At 50.0% G+C, this 22,949-nt stretch overlaps 1 protein-coding gene and 1 pseudogene across 3 annotated transcripts in view; one reads left to right on the top strand and one right to left on the bottom strand.

The window, feature by feature from the left end:
- The window catches only part of LOC148684406 (uncharacterized), an 86,468-nt pseudogene extending 78,919 nt beyond the window's left edge, over positions 1–7,549 (bottom strand). The window contains exon 1 of the transcript XR_015946211.1: positions 5,992–7,549. The product of XR_015946211.1 is annotated as an uncharacterized LOC148684406 (transcript). The remainder of the gene's footprint in view (positions 1–5,991) is intronic.
- Positions 7,550–10,272: 2,723 nt separating this feature from the next.
- Positions 10,273–20,568, top strand: NR2F1 (nuclear receptor subfamily 2 group F member 1). 2 transcript variants are annotated; one of them, XM_035100129.3, is made up of 3 exons: positions 10,273–10,747; positions 13,391–13,918; positions 19,525–20,568. In XM_035100129.3, exons 1-3 carry the CDS (start codon positions 10,318–10,320, stop codon positions 19,803–19,805), a joined length of 1,239 nt encoding a protein of 412 aa, XP_034956020.1. In that variant the 5' UTR covers positions 10,273–10,317; the 3' UTR covers positions 19,806–20,568. The 2 variants fall into 2 exon arrangements, with proteins under 2 accessions (XP_034956020.1, XP_088509350.1); XM_088653224.1 differs by lacking the exon at positions 10,273–10,747 and adding an exon at positions 11,244–12,988.
- The last annotated feature ends 2,381 nt before the right edge of the window (positions 20,569–22,949 follow it).

Raw genomic sequence — 22,949 nt, 5'->3', positions numbered from 1 at the left:
AAGCCAGTCCCCTCCTTCCTAGAGTGAAGGCATTTTCGAGCCTTGCCCCACTTTCTTTCTATGAAGAGCGATTAGATGGCGCCTATTCAAAGCTGCTGATCCAGAGAGAAAAGAGGAGTAGATAAAAGGCGATTTCAAGTGACCTCTCCGTCCTTTTCACACCAACCTGAGTCCCCAGAATAGCCGAGGATCAGCTGGGACAAAAGAGCGTCCCCTCCTTTGCCCTTTCAGCTTCAGAAGCCTCCGTGCAAGGGGTTAACAATAAAGCAGATTTCTCTTCCCCCACCACACACACACCACCACACAGCTTTGCCAGCCTCATGTCTTCCAGGATACTTTTTACGAGCACCCCCCCCCCCACAATCGCTTCTCTCTCTCTCTCTCTCCCCCCCCCCCCATGCTCCCCATAGCCTGCTTCAGTGTGGCGCGATTCTTTATGGTCTGCTTGAGCTGTTTCATTGACTTTTTTTTTAAGCCCAACTTAAAAGTCCTCCCGCCCCATCTCCTTAGCTGCCTGAACAGGCCTGTAATAAACACATCTCGACCCTGACAGTTTAAGGGAAAAGTCAGATTTATTAGTTATATCAAGTTTAGGTGGAGCTCGGGGTGATGCTCACACCAGCAGCCAAGCCTGGATTCCCCCACCCCCACCCCCACCCCCTTGATACCCTCTCGACGCCTCTAAGCGATAACTGAACAATCGGTGGGGCAAATCTTTTACTTTCTTACACATACACACACACACACACACACACACACACACAGAGAGAGAGAGAGAGAGAGAGAGAGAGAGAGAGAGAGAGTTCTTCTTCTTTTTTAAGCCTGGGAAAGAGAAGTCCAACTGAACCCATCTCCTGATGGGCTAATGCCTATGATAAAAGAAATGGGAGCTGTGACAGGTAACTATTATAGGAAATGATTCTACAAGCCAGGAGATCGTATTGTCAAGACACGGGGGGGGGGGACTTCTCTCGCAAGTGTGCCCCCTTTTCATCCTCAGCATGTCTACACACGCGCGCGCACACGCACGCACACACCCCTACTAGATCTGGGCATAAGCTTGCCTGGGCCGTAAGGGATGCGCGCATGACAAGACAGGTCTCCAAGTGAAGGGTAGATCCTCAGAGCAGCCAAAGCGAGACTTTCCAGCACTGCCATCTACACTCATGGAAAGTCCTCACTCCCCACCCCGCTCACTTCATGGCATCCGCACACATTTATGTCGCTTCGCTTCCCGCATTAAGATCCCCGCAGCTTTATTTGTGCGGAAAGTCAATATTTGGTTGTGATAATTCGCCATTTTGCGCAGGGAACGGGGTGGGGAGCGCATAGGAGAAGAGGGCTCTAACGCAGGAAGGCTGCAGAGCTTGCTGACCGCCTGTTTCCTGTGTCCTTCTAGGATCTTCCGGATCCTTCTCGGCAGTGAAACGAGGAACACTATAAAAGCTGACAAATATGGGTCCCTCTGTTGGCGGGGAGATTCCTGCGCCCCTCGAGGCCACTCGACTACGGCGCCTGGTTTAAGAGGCCCAAAGGACCCTTTCCTGGAAACATTCTCCAGGGAACATTAGTGGGATTTACTCCTTAGTAAGGGCTGTACTGTAAACCTGCAATCCTGCCCCCGCTTTCTTGGGAACAAGTTCCCCACTCAGCTCCGTGGGACTTCGTTCCAAAGAAACAGCTGGTGTGGGATCGCGCTGCCCCTGACCTCTGCACATTTTTCAACTTGTTTGGGTTTCCTGGCTGATGTGTCGGCAAATCCACGATTTCCGTGGCCAGCTGCCGCCGTATGGTTGAGAGGAGACCGCCGCGCTCTGAAAACACCTGGTAACTCAGCGCGACATTTCGCTAGGTGCCAAATGGCCAAGTCGAGCCCAGAAACCTACGGCCTGATGGTTCCCTTTGGGGAAGGTATTTTGCTCCTTTGCCTTGCTTCTCTTACAACTCCACAACAAAAGCATAAAGCCAGACTCTCGGCAGCCTACTTTACAGCTTTCATTTTAGCCTTCGACCACTGGCCGGTGCCTAACAGGGAACCTTTGCCCAGGTTAGAGCCCCTGATTCCCCCAGACGCTCTCTTCCTTTGTCCCAGCTGCCTTTATAGTAAACACGCACCGTTTTCTCTTTTGTAAGAAAGCCTAGAAGGAATGGTATCTTCACATATTAACTTGGAAGAAAGTTTCATGGAATTCAGTAGAATTTACTTTCAAGCCCCAGTCATAGCTGCCAAGTTATCCCTTTTTTTAAGGGATTTCCCCTTATGCTGAATAGGCTTCCTCGCGAGAAAAGGGAAAACTTGGCAGCTATGGCCCCAGTGGATTGTACAGACATTGGATTCCAAGAAAGGACTGCTTTAAAAAGTAGGTCTGATTAAGATGTTGGAAGTAAGTCAACTAGAACTTATATCACATGTGCACAACACAAGCCAGCTTCATTTACATTTATGTAATTTTAATATTTTGTTGGAAGCTGCCCAGAGTGGCTGGGAAAACCCTTCCAGATGGGCAAGGTATAAATAATAAATTATTATTATTATTATTATTATTATACATTATTATTATATTATGGAGGGAGGATTTGCTGGAATATCTCGTGTGGGTGCGTGTTTGTTTGTTGTTTGTTTCCAAACAGGCTTTAAAATGGGAATCATCTTGCACTTGGTCTCCTGGAGTAAGGACATAAATGAAAGCAAGTACAGATCAGTTGAGAACTCTCAGGGATCCATCCGGGCACTGGTGAAATCCTCCCTCTCTCCCATGCACACCAATCTGAGCATCCGTGTGAGTGCATCAGGCTTTGTCTAGAGGGGGTGTGTGAAATCCTAGGTGGCCAGTGGCTATTTATTTACAAAGGGCGCTGCAATCCACTGGGTCTACTTTGCCTGGGATTCTGGGAATGGCCAATTGTGTATGAGATTGGGATGGAGAGTGTGGGTGGGGGGGGAGAGAGAATTCTGCAGATTTGTGCAGATAACAAACGACGGTCGAGGAAGAGGCAGGCGCGCCTCGTTTTTTAACCCGGGCAGGCGTTCCATTGCGCTGGAAACCAACGAGCAGGGAAGAGGAAAAGCCGTGACCCGGCACTAGTGCAGACGGTGAATGCGGCCTACTTCCGCTAGTCGTGGCAGCGGCGTTGCTGGGCAGGCTTCAATGCCAAGGCCTGGCTCGCTGACAGTCTTGGCCCTGCTGGACACCAAAGCTCTCGCCAACGGAAGGCAGAGGGAGGAACCAGCAAATCCGCCACCACTACGCACTTTACTTGAGGAGGGGGCTTTTGGGGGGAGGTGGGGGGAGGGAAAGAGGTGGGTCAGCAATGTTTACACTGCAATTAATATTTGACGAGGACTGGAAATAGTCCTCGAGAGGAGGGATGCCCCTCGACAGGCTGGCTTCTCTGATGGATCAGGCATCCAAAAGCTGGAAGGCAGAGCTTGTCAAGAGTTCGTCGAAAGCTCGAGCTCGCTGATTTGTGGGGCAAGCGGCCCAGCATGCTGGTAGCGTGTGAAAGTGAGAGAACAGCATTCAAAGCACGCCTTCCGTATGGCTTTCTGGGTCTGTTTTAAGTTGATCTATGTAGAACGGGGATGGCATATGTGTGCTTTAAAAAGCACTTCCCAAATGTCATGTCCTAACGAAATGCAGCTGGATCTCTTACCAGAACGGGGAGTGAGTTGCTCAAAGTTGCTAAAAGAATGTAACAGATTTTTTTTTCTCCACTTGGGAGAGAGAGTGAAGATCCCTCCTGTGCTATTTTTCCCTATAAGGATTCTCGAATACACAGCCATGCACAAACACACAGTCAATATATATGATACAGTACTGTATTGAAAAACCACACATACGCCATACACTTGATTTTCTGCAAAGGAATCGGGCCTTTCCATTTTTAAAAAAGCAAAGGTTACAACAAACGGATAAATATTTCTGGGCACAGATCATTTCCATCCCCCAGCTAGGCTTTGCTATTACCTTCTCTTCAGCCCATATTTGGTTTGGGTGTTTTACGGAGGGAGGAGGTTTCGTTTTTTAAATGCCCCCGCTCCTGGTTTCAGGAAAAGTTCTGACAGACACAACGTTTTCCTCTGGTCCAGAGAAGATGGGTGTTTCCGAAAACAACCCCAGAGAGGAGAGCTTTCCTTTTCTGAACCCACAAAGTGACTGGAAGTCCCACCATTTCAAATGAACACAGAGGTTACTTCTATGTAAGTGTGCTGTGGCTCGTGGTCTTAGGCTCAGCCTGTCTGCATCTCTGTTCTCCCATAAAATGACCTTATCAGATTACAAAGCCTTGGCTGAAACAGGAATCCTGGTTGGCCCCACGCAGGAAAAAACAAAACCCCTTAAGAGGAGCCCGTGCATTACTTCCAGAATATTATAACCTCGTTGAACATAACTGATCTGCTTTATTCTACCACCATCCCAGTTCACACGCCTATTGAACACCATCGATGCTCCTTATTTTAAATTCTTCACACACACCCTCGCTGGTTTGCATCTGAAAATGCCATCCGGCTGTCCTGATATTTGAGGGTCAACTGGATTAGCAACTCCCCTCTCCTTAACCAATTTGCCCATTGCGGCCCAAGATGGGGATTCTAAACACAGATAAGAGACGCAGGAAACCTATGCGATTTCCATGTAAATATGGTTAGGGAAACGTTGGGGTTGGGAGTGTTGAGGAAGTTAGAGCTCGCTTCTATTTTTCGGGGCATACTTTAGGCACCGCAAGAAACTGGCGGGGAAACCCGGCTTTTCCCAATTAATTACGTTGTGACCACATTACTTTTCTTTATTTCCTTTTGCTCTTGGAGAGAGGAAAGTGAGCGTGTGAGAGGGAGGGAGAAATTGACAAAGGATTTTTATATTTGAGCCAGCTTCTTTTGGAGAGGTTAAGGATCCCCGCTTGCAATGAAGGATCCATTCATTTCTCGCGGCCTGAATTATTATCCATTTCCCATTCAAAGACCTAGCCAGATCCCTAAAAGATGGGATTTCCTGAAGGACTCATAAAATTGGCTAGGCTTCGCTCTATTTTCGCTGAATCAAAGCAGAGATTGAGTGGGTTCTGTTTTATACCTATTCTAAGAGAAATGTGGTATCCTTAGGGACAGCAAATGCAATCTTGGAGTGGGGGAGACAGAACGTAATCGGAATTAAGGGTGGGTTTTGTAATTATTTTTAATGGGCTTTTCCTTGTCATAAAGGTCTTTCTGTCTCCCCCTCTCTCTCGTTCGGTGGATCTCCCTGTTGTCCCTTTAATCTGTTGACACTCCCCGCCACCACCCTAGATAAACAGGCTGCCATCGATCTTTTCATTAGGTGATCAAATAACAAACAGAGCAGGTGAAAGACAACAGCATTAGCAGGCTGACACTCGTCTGGCAATCCCTCTTTAGGGGATGAAAAGTCCTGGCATAAACACTCAGCCCCACTGAATGGATCCGTTCACCTCTTCCTTAAACCTACCTAGGCAATAGTAGGAGGACTATGGGATTCAGCTTTGGATCTGGACAAGTCGATCCCTGCTCATCCTATACATTCACTTCCCATCTGAGGTTGTTCCCGGAGGCAGCTGGTCCCATGATCTTAAGGACTGGGGTTGGGGGTTTCCACCACATTGTTCAAACAAACATTATTATTTTTTGCTACCTCTGCTTCTGCTTCCTAACTTCTTCCATCTCTGTCTCTCCCTCTTCTCCGCCCCCATCCCTGCTGCCTCTCCTTCAGATGAAATCTGGCGGGGAAGTCCCAACCAGGCCTGAACTGGGTGCCTTTTCAGGGTCTCCGACAAAGCAGGCGAGATTGTGGAGGAAAGCCGAGAAGGAGCGTAGGTGGGGGGGTGTTAAAAAAAAAGTTATATTGCCCAAGTGGAACTCTATCAGAAGAGGATGGGGTGGGGATGAGAGATCCCAACTCCCTACTGCCAGATGCTGCTTCCCAGCTTCTAAAAACCCACCAGAAACACGCGTTACAGAAAGCAAAAGCTACTTGCCTTGGGCAGCGGAGGTTCTGCTAGTTGCTGGTGGAAGCGACCCGGACTCCGACGAAACCTTGTCAAGAAGCTGGTGCTTCTCTGTGCACCTTCTCCCAGGCTTTCTTTCTCTCTCCCCTTCTCCCTCCCTCTTCTCTCTCTCTCTCTCTCTTTTGCTCTGCCTCTTTTTTTCCCCCTCTCTCCCTCCCTGTCTCTCCATAGTCCGGAGAGTAAAACCTTAGATGATATACATACAGAGCCTGTGTGTGTGTGTGTGTGTGTGTGTGTGAGTGAGTGTGATTTAATCTTATTCGTTTCACCTTTTCAGTGACCACCAGAAGACAGGACCGAGAGTTTATTGGGAAAGAAAAGAGAGGCGAGGAGGCAGGCGAGAGAGAGCCCACTGTTGCATAGTCAATAACATCCTTTTTATCAATGCAATCTACAATAGGGACGGCTTGGCAGGAAAAACTGATGCGGAGGGTGGGGAAGGGGAGGGAGGGAGAAAACTACCCTTCATTATTTCACCACCAAATCGCAAACCGTGTCTTCGGGTCCAGGACTCTCCTCTCTAACTGGTGCCTAATATTTTTACAACCTGAGAAGGGACGCACACAACTCTCTCTTTCTTGCCCTTAGCTCTAGTACGCTGCGGTGTTTTGGAATAGCCCCCGCCCGCCAACCCCGACTCTCTGCTGGTGTAGAAACTTTGATGGAAGTTGAGAAAACAGGGAAAATAAGGAGAAGTCAGGAGGGGCAGAAGATCCAGACGCGAATGGAGATATACTCCAATGGGAAGGATTACTCCACATACAAACATGCAGGCAGGGAACAAATATTAAGGGAAAGAGCAATTCAGATATTCTCGTGTCCCTTTCTGCTCCTTCATCGGAGGCGCAAGCTTTTTATTTATTTTTTAACTACACAAGGAAGGGGGGGAGCTAAACAAACTGTAGTTTCACCGCTTTCTTCCTGTCCGCTAGATGGCAGCACGAACCAGCGATTCTTCTAGGACTGGCGAAGGGGAATTTGTGTCGTCGTCGCCCCCCACCACCCGGTTCCCAGAATACACTTCTCCAAACTCACATTCTCTCTCTCTCTCTCTCACTTGAACTTTCCTTTACAAGCATTGATCCTTTCATAAAGACGGCAAAACCGATCACTTACTTATTTTATCCATTAATCATTACTGAAGCTGTTTAAAAACATTCACGAAAGCAAAACACAAAGAGGACGGACAAGTTAATTTAATCTGTGTATCTATATATTAATAGTAAACAATAAATAAAAATAATGGGAGTTGGAGTGGAACCTCCATGTGAAATGGGGTTGTCGATTTCTGACCGGTCAAATTGCGACGGGAATGAAATCTATTCTAAAAAATAAATAAATTACTAAATCCTGGAGAATATTTAAAGTGAGGGGAAACAGGCAGCGAGGTGGGAGGGGGAGAGAGGAGGCTGCTGTTGAACTGGAACATATGGGACCATAAATGTATTTTTTAAATACTCACAGTCCTTATGGATTTTCCTTAGCCATCTCCTTCCAGCCTTTAACAATGGAATCCAGTCCAAGTATCGTATAGGGTTATTTTTGGAAGGAAGGGAGAGCGGGGGGGGGGGAGCGAAATATTCCAAAGAGAAATCTGATCATTAAAAAAAAAACTTTTCAGAATGAGCCAAAATAATTTCCTTTAAATTCCCCTTTGCCCCTATCGCAATGCATCTCCTCCCCGCCCCCCCCCTCCTGCTTTCTTTTGTCGTGCGTGTGTGTCTGTGTGTGTGACCATAGACGACCCATACTAATCAGGTCTCAAAGTAAATAGCAGAGCAGGGCGATCTCAATGTAAATTGTGCTTGTCAGAAGAATCCTCCTCCCTTTCTCTCTCTCTCTCTCGCCCCCTCCCTTCCCTCTCCTTTCCTCCCCCCTCCCTCCTTCCCATCTCAGTCAGTAGGTAGCAAAGAATAAAGGCGGGGGGGGGAGGGAGAGGGAGAGAGAGAGAGAGGAGATCTCAGCCAATGGAGTGAAGGAGGCTTGGCTAACCTTAGCCTCCCATTTTCTCTCCCCCCAATTCAGGGCTCTGACCAGTCAGTCGCCTTTGATTATCAGTTGCCAGCAGCCCCTCTCTTGGCTCCTTGACATGAGCTCCATATAAGGCAGCGATCTCCATAGAAACGTGTCAGTTTCAATAGTAGTGTCAAAGTTCACTATATACAGACATTCGCGCAGATCCCCCTTTCGGAAACATTGCTCTGCTAGTCTTCCCGTTTAAACGCATTCATTTTTTGGTTCTCTCTCTCTCTCTCTCTCTCTCTCTCCCTCTCCCTCTCCCCCTCTCTCTCTCCTTTCTTGCATATTCTATTAGTTGAAGGCTGGTTTTTTTCTCTCTTTATCTCCTTCTCTCTCCACTCCTTTTCTCCTTTTCCTGGTGCCTCTCGCCTTCTTCCTTCATGAGACCAGAGAGAGGGAAAACTTAAAAGAAAGGGGAAAGACCGCAAAAGAAAAAGAGCAAAAAGGAAGAAAGAAAGAGGGGCGCCTTTTGAACATCTTCATATCTTCAATTTTTAAACACTTTTAAAATTGTTGTTTTAGGGGAGGGTTTTGTTTTTGGCTGCGGAGGTTTGTTTTCTTTTTCTTTTTCTCCTCCGAAATTTACTTTAAAAAGAAAAGAAAAGAAGAAGAAAAATAAGAAGGTTTTTCCCCCCTCCTTTCCTTCCCCTTCCTCTTGGGCGATCTCCAGTGATTATTGTCAGCAGCGCGGAAGAAGAAAGAAGGCGAGGAGAGAAGGAACTGCCGCGCGAGCAAGGAAGGCTCCAGCAAGCCGGAGAAGCAGGAGAAGGGGCTTTTATTTATTCGACCTACTTTGGATCTCTCTCGCGCGCCTTTCGGCTTTTCCCCTCCCCTCGGCGCGCGGCTGACATTCGCTCCGCTTCTGCTCTCTCCATGTTCGCCTTTCGCTCCGCCACTTGGCTGGGGATCCTCGGTCTGCCGCGCCTGGGCGAAGTCGAGGGCGCTGCTGGGGCTTCTCCTTTGTATCTTCCTCAGCGAAATTGACGAGCGAGAGAGGCAGAGAGACAGAGAGAAAGCGGCGCGCACGGAGAAAGAGAGACGCAGCTAAAGAGAGAGAGCCCGGCGGCAAAGCAGCGGCGGCGGCGGCCGGAGCCGGAGCCCAGAACAACGGCGGCGGCGGCGGCGAGAGACCCCCAAAGTGTCTCGTCCAGTCTCCTCTCGCGTCTTCCTCCTCGTCGTCGCCCTCGGGCTGGTCGGCGGAGCTTCCCGAAGCGCCTTTCCTGCATGGCTGACGCGCTGCCTCGGACTTGGCCCCCGGACACCCGCGCGCCCTGAGCGGCAGCCGCGCCTCGGCTTCCCGTGCGGCTTTGCCGGCCTCCCTGCGCGCCGACGGGCGCGATCCAGCAGCGGCTCTCCCGGCCGGGCCCCAGCGGCTTCGGCGGCGAGCAGTGGCGGCGACGGAAGCGGCCGCAGCCCCGGCAGAGAGACCAGCTTCTTCACCAGCAGCAGCGGCGGCAGCAGGAGCAGCTTCGGCGGCGGCGGCGGCGGCAGCAGCATCGCGCGGCTCCGGGCTCCTTCCTTGCTGCTGCTGCCTCTTTCGTGCCGGTCGGCCGGGCGGGCGCACCGCTAGCCCGCCGCGGACGGTGCGGGGCTGGCTGGCCCGGCAGGGTGTCCGGCGAGCCGGTCGCCTCCTCTTCCTCCCTTTCCTCCTCCTCCTCCTGCTCCTTCCCCCCGTCGCCCTCTCCTCCCTCTCCTCCCCAGGGTCACCCTCCTGAATGCCTCTCCCGACAGCCCGCTTCGCCCTGGCTGCTTTTGCAACTTGAAAAGGGACACGTTTCTGGGGGGGGAGGGAGGGAAGGGACTGAGAGAAGAAGCAGGAGGAGGAGGAGAGCGGGGGACACCATCCTGCTAGACAGGGGGGGTTAAACCCTCTGGAATTCCATTGTCTCCCCCCTTGCCAAAAGAAAAGAAAAAGAAGCCACTCCACATTAGAGAGAGGGAAAGAGAAAGAGAGAGAGAGAGAGGAAGAAGGAAGGAAGGAAGGAGGGGGCAGGGCAGCAGAAAGAAGCAGAAAAAGATCGGCAGCGGAGAGGCGGCGGCGGCAGCCACAGCAGCAACAGCCGCGGAGAGGCGGGAGGAGCCCCGATCCCTCGCCTCTGCCCCCCCCCCCGCGACAAACCCAAGCAGCCGCCCTTCTCTCCCCCCTTACCCTACCCCACCCCCCTTCCCCACCCCGACCCCGACCCCCACCCCTCCTCCTCTCCCGGCCTCTTCTCCGGCAGCCCATCATCACCACCAGGCACCCCCCTCTTTTTTTTTCCTCCGTGGGCCCGAGATATGGCAATGGTAGTTAGCAGCTGGCGAGATGCGCAAGAGGACGTGGCCGGGGGCGGCCCCACCGGAGCAGCTCAGCCGGGCCGGGACCCGCAGCAAGGGGCCTCGGCTGCCCCCCACACGCCGCAGACGCCCAGCCAGCCGGGCGCGCCGTCCACGCCGGGCGACAAGGGGCAGCAGCAGCAGGGATCGGGCCAGAGCCAGCAGCAGCAGCAGCACATCGAGTGCGTGGTTTGCGGCGACAAGTCCAGCGGCAAGCACTATGGGCAGTTCACCTGCGAGGGCTGCAAAAGTTTCTTCAAGCGAAGCGTCCGCAGGAACTTAACGTACACTTGCCGGGCCAACCGGAACTGTCCCATCGACCAGCACCACCGCAACCAGTGCCAGTACTGCCGCCTCAAGAAGTGCCTCAAAGTGGGCATGAGGCGGGAAGGTGAATATTATTTCTTCCCTATTCGGATCCGGATTGTTTGTGTGTGTGTCCAGGGCAGGTTAGGAGGAGGAGGAGGAGGGACAGAAGGATGGTACCCCCTGCCTCTCCTCCGAGCATCCCCCTCCCCACCAAACAGACACACTTGCGCAACCACTACACTTGCTTCCTTTAGAGATGCGTAATGTTGCTATTACTCTTACTCCACCACCGATTGAATGGTGTCTATTCCTGGGTTGGGGGCTTTCTCCTTTCTTGGCTTGGAGCTGGTGGGGGCAGGCAGAGAGAGGGAGAGAGCGACCCTTCTTTCAGGCTCCCTTTCGTCCCATTAGAAAGATGGAGGGAGGAAAGAGAAAGCACAACAGTTCACGTTAGATCCTTCCCCCACCACAACCCTGGCCTCAAAGCTGAAAGAGACGTGTGTCGTGTGTAAGTTTGTTTGTTTGTTTAAAAATCATAATATATATATAAATTGGAGAGCCAGTGGTGTTTTAATTGCGCTGTTTGTGTGGCTGCTTCCTTGCACCTTCGCTCTCTGCTAGGCGATCCCACCTCGCCAAATCCGGCCTTGTTTGGACTCCCTCGTGCTTTCAAAGGAAGTTTGTGAACGATCACTGCTTTTACAGTTCTGTCATTTCCCACCCCGTGTGCATGCTGCTTGTTTTATTTCTCCATCAGACGCCATCGTCGCTTTATACTGCATCCCAATAATACTGGTTCTTATTAGTCTTGTTATTTTTAAGCAGAGCTTGCCTTTGGAATGTGGTGCTTATTTGAAAAGGAATACATCCAGTGTTATAATGGTACTGTGTGTGTGTGTGTGTGTGTGTGTGTGTGTGTGTGTGTTAATTCAGAGAGAGAGAGAGAGAGAGAGAGATGAATGAAAGGAGTAGTTATTATATGTATTTGTATGCGGGGGGTGTATGTGTGTGCTTGTGTATATATAGCAAGATCGATTTACTGCGGTGGTGTTTTTGGTCTCCACACACATATACACACACTATTTAGCTGTTTGATGTTGAAAATTCAGCCTCGTGACCCTATTTAAAGAGGTCCTGAGGAGTCAAATGAACCAAACACTTTCAGCAATGGAAATGGCTTGAAAATAATAGAAAAAAATAAAATAAATAAAGCACATCTCTCCCGTGTGCCACAAGGAAAGAATGGAAATCCTTTTAAAACGGGCCACTGATGACTTCATTTAGGAGTTTCGGAGAGCTGTTGTCAGGATAGGGGTCTCGGGGAAAAATGTATATATCGAGAGCGAGGGGGAGCATAGGGATATATGTATAGCAGCTAGCAGCCCTCTCACAGCCTTTGAACTGTGTTTGCATTTAATTGAAACACAGAGCTGCCAGGTTTGGAAGTATAATTTGCAGAGGGGGGAGGAAAGGGGGATTCTGACAGTTCGATGGCATTATATTTTTCCCCATCAAAAGTATGATTAACAACAGGAAACCCTGAAGAAATTAACTCTTCCTGTGAAACAGAAAATATTAATTTTCTGCACCTAAGAAATAACTCTCAGTTGTCCTCTCTTTGCTCTAAATTACCTTTGTTTACATGCCAGGAGTGTGAATTGCTGACCCAGATTAAGCAGACCCGGACACACACACACGCACACACAAACTTTGCTCAGCTTCGGAAACTCCAAGCATGCTTGCGTTTGGGGCTGGGGTGGTTAATGAATTCCGTGAGTTTGTGTGCCCGGCGCGTCTCTTTTTGCACAGTTGCAAACGTGCGTTTTCACTGACCAGATCGTGGGCATATCTTTCCCACCCTCCTTTAATTTTCATTTTTATGCATCTGCAGAGAATAATTTGCCCTTCTTGCCACACTCAAGTTCGGCTTCCATAAATCGAAATCTTCATTTTGACCTCCTTTTTAATAACAATAACAGCAGTCAAACCTTTCCTTCCCGCCCCCCTCCCTGTCCTCCTACAACCAGGGAGAAAGAACTCTGCTGCAAACAGGAGAGAAGCTTCCTCAGCTGAACCTGGGACCTGTTTAGGGAGAAGGCGCAGGGGGTAGCTCTCCCACCCTCACCTCACCCCACCCCACCCCCACTCCAAGCACTTTTGCAAGCCTATTTGCTGAGTGGGACTCCGGACTGGCAAATAAAGCGGGGAGCCTGCGCGGGATGGCCTTTCCGGATTCCCAATCCTCGGAGCGCTAAATCGGCCGAGAGGTGACCTAGGATGGCTGCCTGGCTATCAGGCAAGGCTAGGAGAGAGCAACTTGGAGGTGGGCCATGACTTTGGAGAGTTCTTTCGGGGACTGCCTCATCACCACCACCACCACCATTTTCATCATTCCTTTTATTATTACTATTACTACAAAGAGAATGGCAGCCTTGAAAGGCAGTATACATGTCCCCATTTGCACAACAATGCAAGTTGAGGTGGGTGGGGGGAACAGGCTTGCATTGTGTGTGTTTGCCACCCTCCCGGCCGGATTTGTGCGTGTCTGTGTGAGAGAAAGAGCCGACGCCTGTGTGTGTGTGTCTGTGTACGCGCTGTGTGCGCGCGTTGCTGTGGGAAGAAGGCTCCGCTTTGTTGCGCGGCGGCGGCTAGCGGGCTGGGTTTCGCCAAGGCTGCTGGATGCACATTTCCTCTCCTTTTCTCTCTCTCTCCCTCTTTTCGTCAGCGGTTCAGCGAGGAAGGATGCCTCCGAGCCAGCCGAACCCGGGCCAGTACGCGCTGACCAACGGCGACCCGCTGAACGGCCACTGCTACCTGTCGGGCTACATCTCGCTGCTGCTGCGCGCTGAGCCTTACCCGACGTCCCGCTACGGCAGCCAGTGCATGCAGCCCAACAACATCATGGGCATCGAGAACATCTGCGAGCTGGCGGCGCGGCTGCTCTTCAGCGCCGTCGAGTGGGCCCGCAACATCCCCTTCTTCCCGGACCTGCAGATCACCGACCAGGTGGCCCTGCTGCGCCTCACCTGGAGCGAGCTCTTCGTCCTCAACGCGGCCCAGTGCTCCATGCCCCTGCACGTGGCGCCCCTCTTGGCCGCAGCAGGCCTCCACGCCTCGCCCATGTCCGCAGACCGCGTGGTGGCCTTCATGGACCACATCCGCATCTTCCAGGAGCAAGTGGAGAAGCTCAAGGCCCTGCACGTCGACTCGGCCGAGTACAGCTGCCTCAAAGCCATCGTCCTCTTCACCTCAGGTCAGTGGAGTGGCGGGTGGGAACGGGGGGAGTGTTAGGGGGGTGAGCAGCAGCACCAGGGGAGCATGGCTACTAGGCAAGTCCAGGCGCCTTCCTCCCCAAGCAGACCGGCCTCCTAGTTTGGGGATAGTCCCCCGGAATAGTCTGGAGCAAGGAAAGGCGCGCAGGGCCTGCTGAGGCCAAACCTGCGAGCCTAGTGCAGAAGGTTTGTGCAGCAGACGTACCAGAGCCTCATCCAAATTCACTTTGCGTTGGGAAAACGAATCCCTGCCCTCTCCGCAGCACGGCTGCAGCTTCCTCCTGCGCTCCCAGTCGTCTTAAGCATTCGTTGGATTGTTCCCGTTAGGCAGGCGGGTGGCTTTGGCAGCTTCCGGTAGGCCTTGGGTGAAATCGACTAACTTGAAGGTGTAGCGTTGTGCTCATTGTAGAAGATGGTATTCGGCCTCAGGTGGGGGAGAGGGGGTGGCCTAGGAGCATAAAATTTCCCGCACCCTTTCCTCGTGCGTTTGTGTGTTTATTTGTTTGTGGAAGGGAGGAGAAATAGGTTAGGCCTTGCTGAAAGGGCTTCTTGCCAGAGCTTGTTCCAATAAGGCAGGCAGGAGCACAAATAAATCATAAATAATACTGCTTTATTGCTGTCTGATCCCCCACCCACCCACCCTTATCGGAAGCCATTCATATTTGCAGTTGCTGTGGTTAGTGACGCTCGTAAAAATGGATTCGAGCGCCAGAAAAGGACTTACTTCCCTCCTTCAAAATAAAGGAAATAATACTCAGCCTCAGGCTTTAGAGTACCAACCTGCAGATGCATTTCCTCCCTCCCTCCCTTCTTCTTGTTTTTTTTTTTAAACAATGCAAAACCACGCAAACACTGGGAAATGTAACAGATTGCCTGCAAAAATATCAAATTAAGGGTAGGCGGGGGTAACGTGCATGTTAGCAATTTTACTTATGATAGATGGTTCAAATTAACTTTGCAGGAGAGTGCATTAACGTCGCCTTTGAAGTGCTCCGGTTGGAGCCTATAAGAATACAAGACATCCTTTATTATTGTAACCTGTGGGAGAGACATATATACACACCAACCTGCAAGGAATAAGGAACAAAGACAAGGGGGAACTTGGCGGAGCCGTTTGGGACTGGGGTTGTGTTTGCGAGGGTGGAGGGGTGCGGCGCTGGTCTCTCCACCTGGCACTTTTTGCAAAACTTTTCGTATCTATCTACGTATATCCTTCAGGATCTTATACCATTAAATCTGCCACCCACCCCCTACCCCCGTTTATAGTGGCCCGAAAAGATAAACAAAGCTTTTTGGGAAACAAAGCTGTTTCCGAGGGTCTGGCTGGAGGGGAGAAACCCATCAATATTTGTTGCCTTTCATGCATGAGAAATAGTATTTGCATTGTAGTCAAACGACTCTTAAATTTGCACAATATTGTAATGTAGCAAATGCAGTATTAATATCGATTTGAACATCGGATAATTTACTTAGACAGGGGGATCTCATTGGTATGCGTGGTGCTGGTAGACATGGACTGTGACTGCCCCCCCTTGTTCTTCAGGCTGCAAATGCAGGCCAGAGCGAGGGTGGAAAAAGGCCGGGCTCTTTCTTCGCAGAGAATCAAGTACAAGTCTTAAAACAAGTGGGGGAGATTTACTGAACAGCCGCAGAGACGTTGGGGTGCGTTTTATCTTCAGGAGGCTTGCCCTGACGGAAACGTGTTTTTCAGAACTGACAAAAAGAGACCCTGGTGGCATTTTTCAGGGTGATTTAACTGGAGGGTCCTCCCGCAGCCCCTCATGCTTTTTTGTTAACTCGTTTATTCATTTGGGGGGCGGTTAGATCTGAACTGGGCGGGAATAGCCCGGCCATTTGGAAAATGCAGCTTTTAGGCCGCAGCCTTAAAGAAAGAGGGCGGCCTGCTTTATTGACTTCACCGCCAAAAGCCCTTGCCTAAAAGGTTTGACCCCCCCCCTCCGACCCCTTGAAAGGCGCTTTCTTTCCCTTTTCTCAAATCCAGGATAGCTTAGAATATTGCTAGCTGTATTTGCTATATTTATGTGTGTCCATATATATTTTGATGGTACGCAATGCCATTTTTTTAATTGAGGGACTGCAAATGGGCGACATCCCAAGATAAGCTGAAATAATAATAGCATTTTCTAGCACTCGGATGGGGTGGAAGCCCCAATGGCGGAGAAACAGAATTCCCACTCTAGTTATGTCATATCTTTCTCCTCCTCCCTCCTCTCTCAAAGGCCGCCACTTCTACCCCCTACGCCCATTTCCACTTGGGCCTGATCTTGTTTTGATTGCTAGCCAGAAGGTAATTGATGGCCCGGCTTTCGCCAAGTCCTCCAACTTTTTAAGGAAACTTTGATGGATGGAAAAGACATTTTTAGCCACCTGGTCCCAGGGGGTTTAACTCAACAACATGATCCCAAACGTAAAATGCTTCCAGATCACTGGTGTTTAAGATCAGCAGGGGTCACTGGCTTGGAAGTTATTCTAGTTTCTTGCTTGCCTCTTCTTCTTCTTCATCCACCACTTTCTGCCCATTTGGGTTCCGGATATTATTTTCCATCCACCAAAGTTTGGAGTCTGTCCCAGGAAGGAGCATTGTGTTGAAAGTAGCGCTGGTTGATTTGTTGTTTTCCCACACAGAGAGATATGCAAACTCCATTAAAGAATTGCCTTTCTAATTCTGACACCACCACCCCGCACTTCGATATATAAAATCTCCCACGGAGGGCCAGGTTAGATAAGATCAGTTCAATAAATCTATCTCCTGCGCCATAAGAACTTTGATTTCTCGTTATATGCGAGCTGATTACGTCTATATTTTCTGAGCACTAAACTCTCCTGGATGCGTTACATGAAATACATTCCCTGTACTACAAAGGCCCAGGTTGGCGTGTGCTGAACAGTAATGATTATTTATTTACATCATTTCTTCGCCATAGACTGGAGGAAGAAATATTGAGAAATAATGACTGCAGGAAGAAATATGATCATCTTAAAAAGTGGGACACGCACAATTTCCACCCAAACCCACCCTTCTCTCGTTCCCGCCCGCCCCCTTCATCCTTGTTGAGATGTAATTCACAGAAGGTGAATATGCATCGCTTTCCCTTCTTTGGTCTATTTCATCTTAACTCAATCAGCTAATCGATCAGATAGCATAGATTGTTTAATTAATTTTCAGATCCTCTTGCTTTCGCGGTGGAGATTGAAAGCATCCCCCGATCCTAGAGCTATTTGTTTGAAATGTAGGGGGGGGAGAGATGAGTCCGTCTGAGCTGTCTGGTGTTTCGAGTAAGGGGGTGCGGAATAAAATCCAAGCGTGCCTCTCATATATACCTGAGGGGACCTTTATTTCTTTTTTTATAATAAAAAAATGAGAGGCAAGCTGAAGAAGCTATCTGATAGAAGATGCACTGGAAATACGACAGGAGAATCTCCGTTCTATCTGGTCTGTGCCTTTTCTCAAAGATCCGGTGGTGGTCTTTGCGCCGGAGGTGAAAGACCGGATAAATATTTCACCCCCTCCCTAAGGAATGGGACCTCCCAGATAAATGTGAGGAAGAGGCAATCAGGTCCTGAAGTCCTGCCGTGCTTAAAAGTTGGGTAGAAACCTTTCGCCTGAGTGGACGAGTAGCAATACAAGTCAAATAAATAGCAAAGGATAAGTTAGCTGGTGATCTCTAGCACTCCCCATCCAAGGAGGCCAGGGACTCTCTCGGCTATGGACCACGGAGAAGGGCAGGCCTCCGCTGTTGGGTGCGTGTGGGTTGCAAGCTGGCTCCCCCCTAGCCCACCCGTTAGATGTTGCAAATGATCACTGTATTTAAGGCAAAAGTAGAAATTAGCACAACAGTCGGGCGTAGGTAATTGCAGATCTAAGCGCTCCTTAGGCCGTGGCTGGGGTCATGGGGGTCTTTTCCTCAGAAGAGCCAGAATTACAGCTTGGTTGCTCTGTTTTCGCTGGAGGCCAGAGGCCTGGAATTGAAGGTGTTTGACATGCTTTTTTTAAAAGCCACTTTTGGAAACTAGGGAGAGGGACACCCCACCCCGCAAGTTCAACAACAACAACAACGAAATCCACTTGCCACAGTATCCCCTTTTTAATGGATTGCTATGGTGAATAAATCTGGAGCGCCTTTTGCAGGGTCATTCTTATTTTACATGGGCAATTTCGTGAATTCCTTTTGGGGGCCATTACTCTGCGATTAATTCTTATATAGATTTCTATATTAGCAGAGGCCGCCTTTGATCTGCGCTAAACCGTCCTGCTAGCAGACGGCCGCCTTGTGATCCGGGTGTTTTGAAATATTTATTATTAATATAAGAAAAACAGGCCGGGGGGGGAGGAGGAGGAGGAGAGGAGGACGGCCTGCGGGTGCTTGAGCTCAAAGAACCCACCGCCTCGGTGTGGGGAGCTTACTCTCTCCCTCCCCCAAAATACTATGTGGTGTCTGTGTGTGCGTTTAGGCAGGGGAGAAGGGGTCACTTTCTGCTAAGACTTGTAAGACCGAAAGAGAAATATCTGGCGAGGGAGTTGGGTGTCTTTCCTCTTATTGCGCCTTTTGCTGGCTGTGCCAGATGCCCAGGATCTCGGGGTCCTGAGCGCTAGAGCTGGCTGGGCCTCCTGCATTGCTCTCTGCCGAGCTAGATTGAGCTTTAGTGGCAGCGGCAGCGGCAGCAGCTCCAGCGAGGCAGCCGGCGCAGCAGCTTTGTGCGTGCGAGCAAGGGCGAGAGCAGCTGCAGACAGACGGCTGCTTAGCGCGCAGGCTTGGGGTGCGGGAGGGGGGCAGCTTGGCGGGGCTGGAAGAGGCAGCCCGGACCGAGCCATCTTCCCGGCGATGATTTTATAGCTTACAGAGATGTGACCAATTTTCAATTACTCGATCCGAGAGATCCCCAGACAAAGCAGGGCCTCCCTTTCTCCCCCCCACGATCGGAAATGGAAGCGCGGCCGCCTTTCGTGCGAGCAACTCCAAATCCTCTCCTGGCTTTCTCTCTCTCGCGCGCGCGCTTGGCCCCGTTTCTTGCACCCCGAAGCCCTTTTCCTTTAGTTGAGGACGAGGCTGCGTGTGTTTGTCCTGGGCGGGGTGGGGAGGTTGGAGAGAGAGAGAGAGTACTTGGGAGAAACGGAATCCCTCCCGGCTGGCTGTATCTGTCTGTGTGTCTGTCTTGAGAGATGGTACTGTATATGTCAATGGGATGTAACAATAGGATTCAGCAGCCGAGGCCTCCGTTCTTTCCTGGCTGATTGGGGGGGGCAGGTTGCTGGCTGGCTGGGGAAAGATGGCTCCGGCTCCCCTCCCGGCTGCCTTTCCGCGTCTTCCATTATTTATTTGCAAGGTGTAGGAAGCTGCACAAAGAGGGGGGCGGCGGAGGGGGCGTCCGGGGTCGCGGAGGCCGGGTTGCTGCTGCTGCCTGGTTATTGCTGCTGCTGCGCTTTGGGGGGGGGGAGTGGGGAGAGCTGTGGGCCTTGGTACCCCCCTGGCTAACCGTGTCTGTTCTTCTTCTTTTTCTTCTTCTTCTTCTTCTCCTCCTCCTCCTCTTGTCCCCTCCCGCCCGGTCCCCCGGCGCTGCGTGGCAGATGCGTGTGGCCTCTCGGACGCGGCGCACATCGAGAGCCTGCAAGAGAAGTCTCAGTGCGCCCTGGAGGAATACGTGCGGAGCCAGTACCCCAACCAGCCCAGCCGCTTCGGCAAACTGCTCCTCCGGCTGCCTTCGCTGCGCACAGTCTCGTCGTCGGTCATCGAACAGCTCTTCTTCGTCCGCTTGGTAGGTAAAACCCCCATCGAGACGCTCATTCGAGACATGCTGCTCTCCGGCAGCAGCTTCAACTGGCCTTACATGTCCATCCAGTGTTCATAGAGCACCTCCTGGGCTCCCCCGCTTAGAGACCCTGAGAGGAGGAAGGCCTCCAGCCCAGCCAGAGACCGGCCCAGACAACCACCACCTTGGGGGCGCACGCAGCCGGGTGGGGGGATCCGAGGAGAGAGAGAGAGAAGCAGAAAGAAAGGGAGGAGGAGGACACAGAGAGAGAGAGAGATAGGAGCAGACCCCTCAGACACTGCACGAAAGACTCGCTTAGGATCAGACCCCGGCTGAGAGAGGCGGTGATGGTGATGATGATGATGATGAAGGCGAAATGGACACCTCGTATTTTGTGGAACAAACCATTGACACTGAGATGGGAAACTTTAAACAAAAACCATTTTAAAAAGAGGACCGAAGAGATTAAAACAAAAAAATCCCCCCTAAAAAAAGAAGACTAGAATGGATTTCCCTGGATTTATGATGGATGGACTGAGGTGGATCTATCGTCTGTACAGCAAAACAAAACACACAGTTTAAGAGACAGAACAAACAAACAAAAACCTGGAGCCGAATTGAACTGGTGGACGGGGTGAGGGGAAGAGGGAGGGGGACCCAAAGGCAAAACACTTTCCACGAACATTGTTCTTCATTTTGTAAGATATTAGTCTTTATTTTCACTTTTTTTGTAAAATTTAAAACATCGTATGCGCATAAAGGAGGCGAGAGGGGAGGGGGGAAACACCACAAGAAACAAACAAGAATTAGGGGAGGGAAAAAATAACATTTTCCAAATAATTATTAAAAAAACAACAAGGAATTGTTCTGTGTGTATGTATCTATATCTGTTTTGTATTTCTTTCTGGTTCCAAACCAGGCTTCCTGTGATTCTATACTAATAATTTTTATATAACCCTTTGCTTCTTATATTGAGTGCGATATATGTTGTCGAAGCTGTTCTTCAAGAATTAAAATTGAAGTGAGAATTTAAACAAAAATAAAAGAATTTAGAAAAAAAATAATTACAAAGGCAACCCAAGCGCAACATCCAACACAGATTCCCACTCCAATCCATGAGTTCTTGTTCCTTGAAGCAAACCTAAAGTTTGGGTTTGCGGGTGGTGGGTTTCTTTCCCGCCCCCCAAGGCTTTGTGCCTTATATAAGAGGTCCAAGGTGTGGGGTCCTTGTTCAACAACAAAAAAATACAGTGGTCATGCTGCTGGTAAGGTGCGCACATCTCTCTGTATTCCCAAACTGCCTGGTTTTAATGTGATTCTGGTGACTGATGCTGACGAAATGCGGGGGGGGGGGGGAAACGGGGACGACAGTTAAGAGGAATTCCCTTAGGTTGCAACCCTACATTCATTTAACTGGGAAGGGAGTCCCATTAAACCCAATGCGGCTCAACATCTGCGTGAGCCTACTGGCGTTCTATGAAAATAACCCGGAAAAGAAAACAGGGCCAGCCCTACCACTAGATAGAGTAAGGAGGGTGCCTCAGGCAGCTGATTTTGAGGTGCCTTGAAAGGACAGTGAATAGTTGTTGTTGTTTTTAATTTATTAGTATTATATTTTTGCTCCCATCGAGAGGCGTTTGTGCTAGTTGGCTGCTTGTTTTTCTCCTTGGGTTTGCACCTTGGATTTATAGGGAGGAGCTCCATTTGCTGTTCTGCCTGTAATGCCTAATAAAGGTAAGGCGAAGTGAACTATTCTGCCTCGGGTGGCGAGATGTCTTTGGCCTGTCCTGAAAGTAAATTTCCACTCCTCTGGAGTGTTGTCATGTCAGGACTGAAGCTCTTATTTTCCTTCCCCACCCCTTACACTTTGTAAAGGTCTCTGTGTCAGGTGCGGGCAATTTCCTCCTGGTGCAGGTCTTTCCTCCGGGCTGGTGAGTTTCCCCAGAGTTCTAAAGCCACCCTCAGAGAGAGGGAGGTGCATATGTCTGGTCGTGTGTACTTATCCAAGGACAGGCGTGCGCCCCTATTCCCGTGGGCTCATGGAATCCTAAAGCTGTTAGTCTCCTTCAAATGACTGTCAGAGCAGCTTTCCAAAAACACCCACACCCAACACACATGCCCCCCCCAACCTACTATTCGTTCTCAGAGTGGAGCCCCTTTTGAAGGTAAAGATTTTCCCAGAGCTTGGAGCTGGTCGCTGCAGATCTCTGTAACAGCTTTCACTGCATTAATGTTTTATAGGATCTGAGACGGAGCTGTAAGAACACACACTGCCAAGGGAGCTCTTTCTTAACGTATTAATAAAGCCGGATCTTTAAAAATAACATTCGTGTGTCTCTCCCCCCCCCCCCCGCCCTCCGCCTCACATTCTCCAGTTTCTCCCTCGCCCTCCAAACACATCCAGGATGAGGCAGGATTTTCAATTGGAAGAGTCACTGGCAGTGTTTTTTCTGTTAATTTGCTGTCTACACTCCCAAGAATTTTTTCTTTTTTTTTCTTTTTTTGTTTTGCATTAACAAGATCCTTCAGCCTAACCCGCTTGGGGTTTTTTAATATTCTAGACGCAGTAGATCCCGAGAGAGAGAGAGAGAGAGAGAGAGAGAGAGAGAGAGAGAGAGAGAGAGAGAGAGAGAGAATTTTCTATATGGAGGGCACTTACAACTGCATAATAACATTGCTAGCAGCTACAGTCTATGGACTAGTCAGTTTCAATAGGCAGGCTGTAAGAATGCACATTTTGGCTCTTAACTGGCCAGGACGAGCTCTGAAAAAACCGATGTAACTGCCAAAGCCGGAGGTAGCCCTGTTTTTGCATAGACCGGGTAGGGAAATGTCACCTCAAGGCCCTGAAGACCAGACAGCCCTTGAAGATTTAGGCCCCGATAGGTTTAGGATCCTTGAGAAAAGGCCGCAGAAAGCGTCCTTTTCGCATCAGAAGTAAATCTATGTTATGCACCCCTGGTGAAACCGGAGTAATGTTTCCTATATCCCACCCCAAATTCATTTTCGACCTTCTGGGGAACGATGATATTAAATAATATTTTGTAACAAAATAGTGCCGGGAGTGGAGAAATCCTTCCAGATCTAGACAAGGTGTAGAAAAGGAGGTTGATATTCTGGGCTCTTTTCCTTACTGAGGACAGCAACAAAGCCTGCCCGGTTCCTTTGGGAAGGGTGTTCACTGTTCAGATGATGCTTGGTGGAGATTTTCGGTTACTTTGGCCCAACGATTTAACACGAATT

Source organism: Zootoca vivipara, chromosome 10 (assembly GCF_965207765.1).
Source record: "Zootoca vivipara chromosome 10, rZooViv2.hap1.1, whole genome shotgun sequence".
NCBI lineage: Eukaryota > Metazoa > Chordata > Lepidosauria > Squamata > Lacertidae > Zootoca > Zootoca vivipara.
This window is presented reverse-complemented; position numbering and strand designations above follow the sequence as displayed.

Coding starts and splice junctions, on each gene's coding strand:
- NR2F1 (XM_035100129.3), top strand. CDS start 10,318: ATGGCAATGGTAGTTAGCAGCTGGCGAGATGCGCAAGAGGACGTGGCC. Junction 10,748..13,390: donor AGTGGGCATGAGGCGGGAAG/GTGAATATTATT, acceptor TCTTTTCGTCAG/CGGTTCAGCGAGGAAGGATG. Junction 13,919..19,524: donor CATCGTCCTCTTCACCTCAG/GTCAGTGGAGTG, acceptor GCTGCGTGGCAG/ATGCGTGTGGCCTCTCGGAC.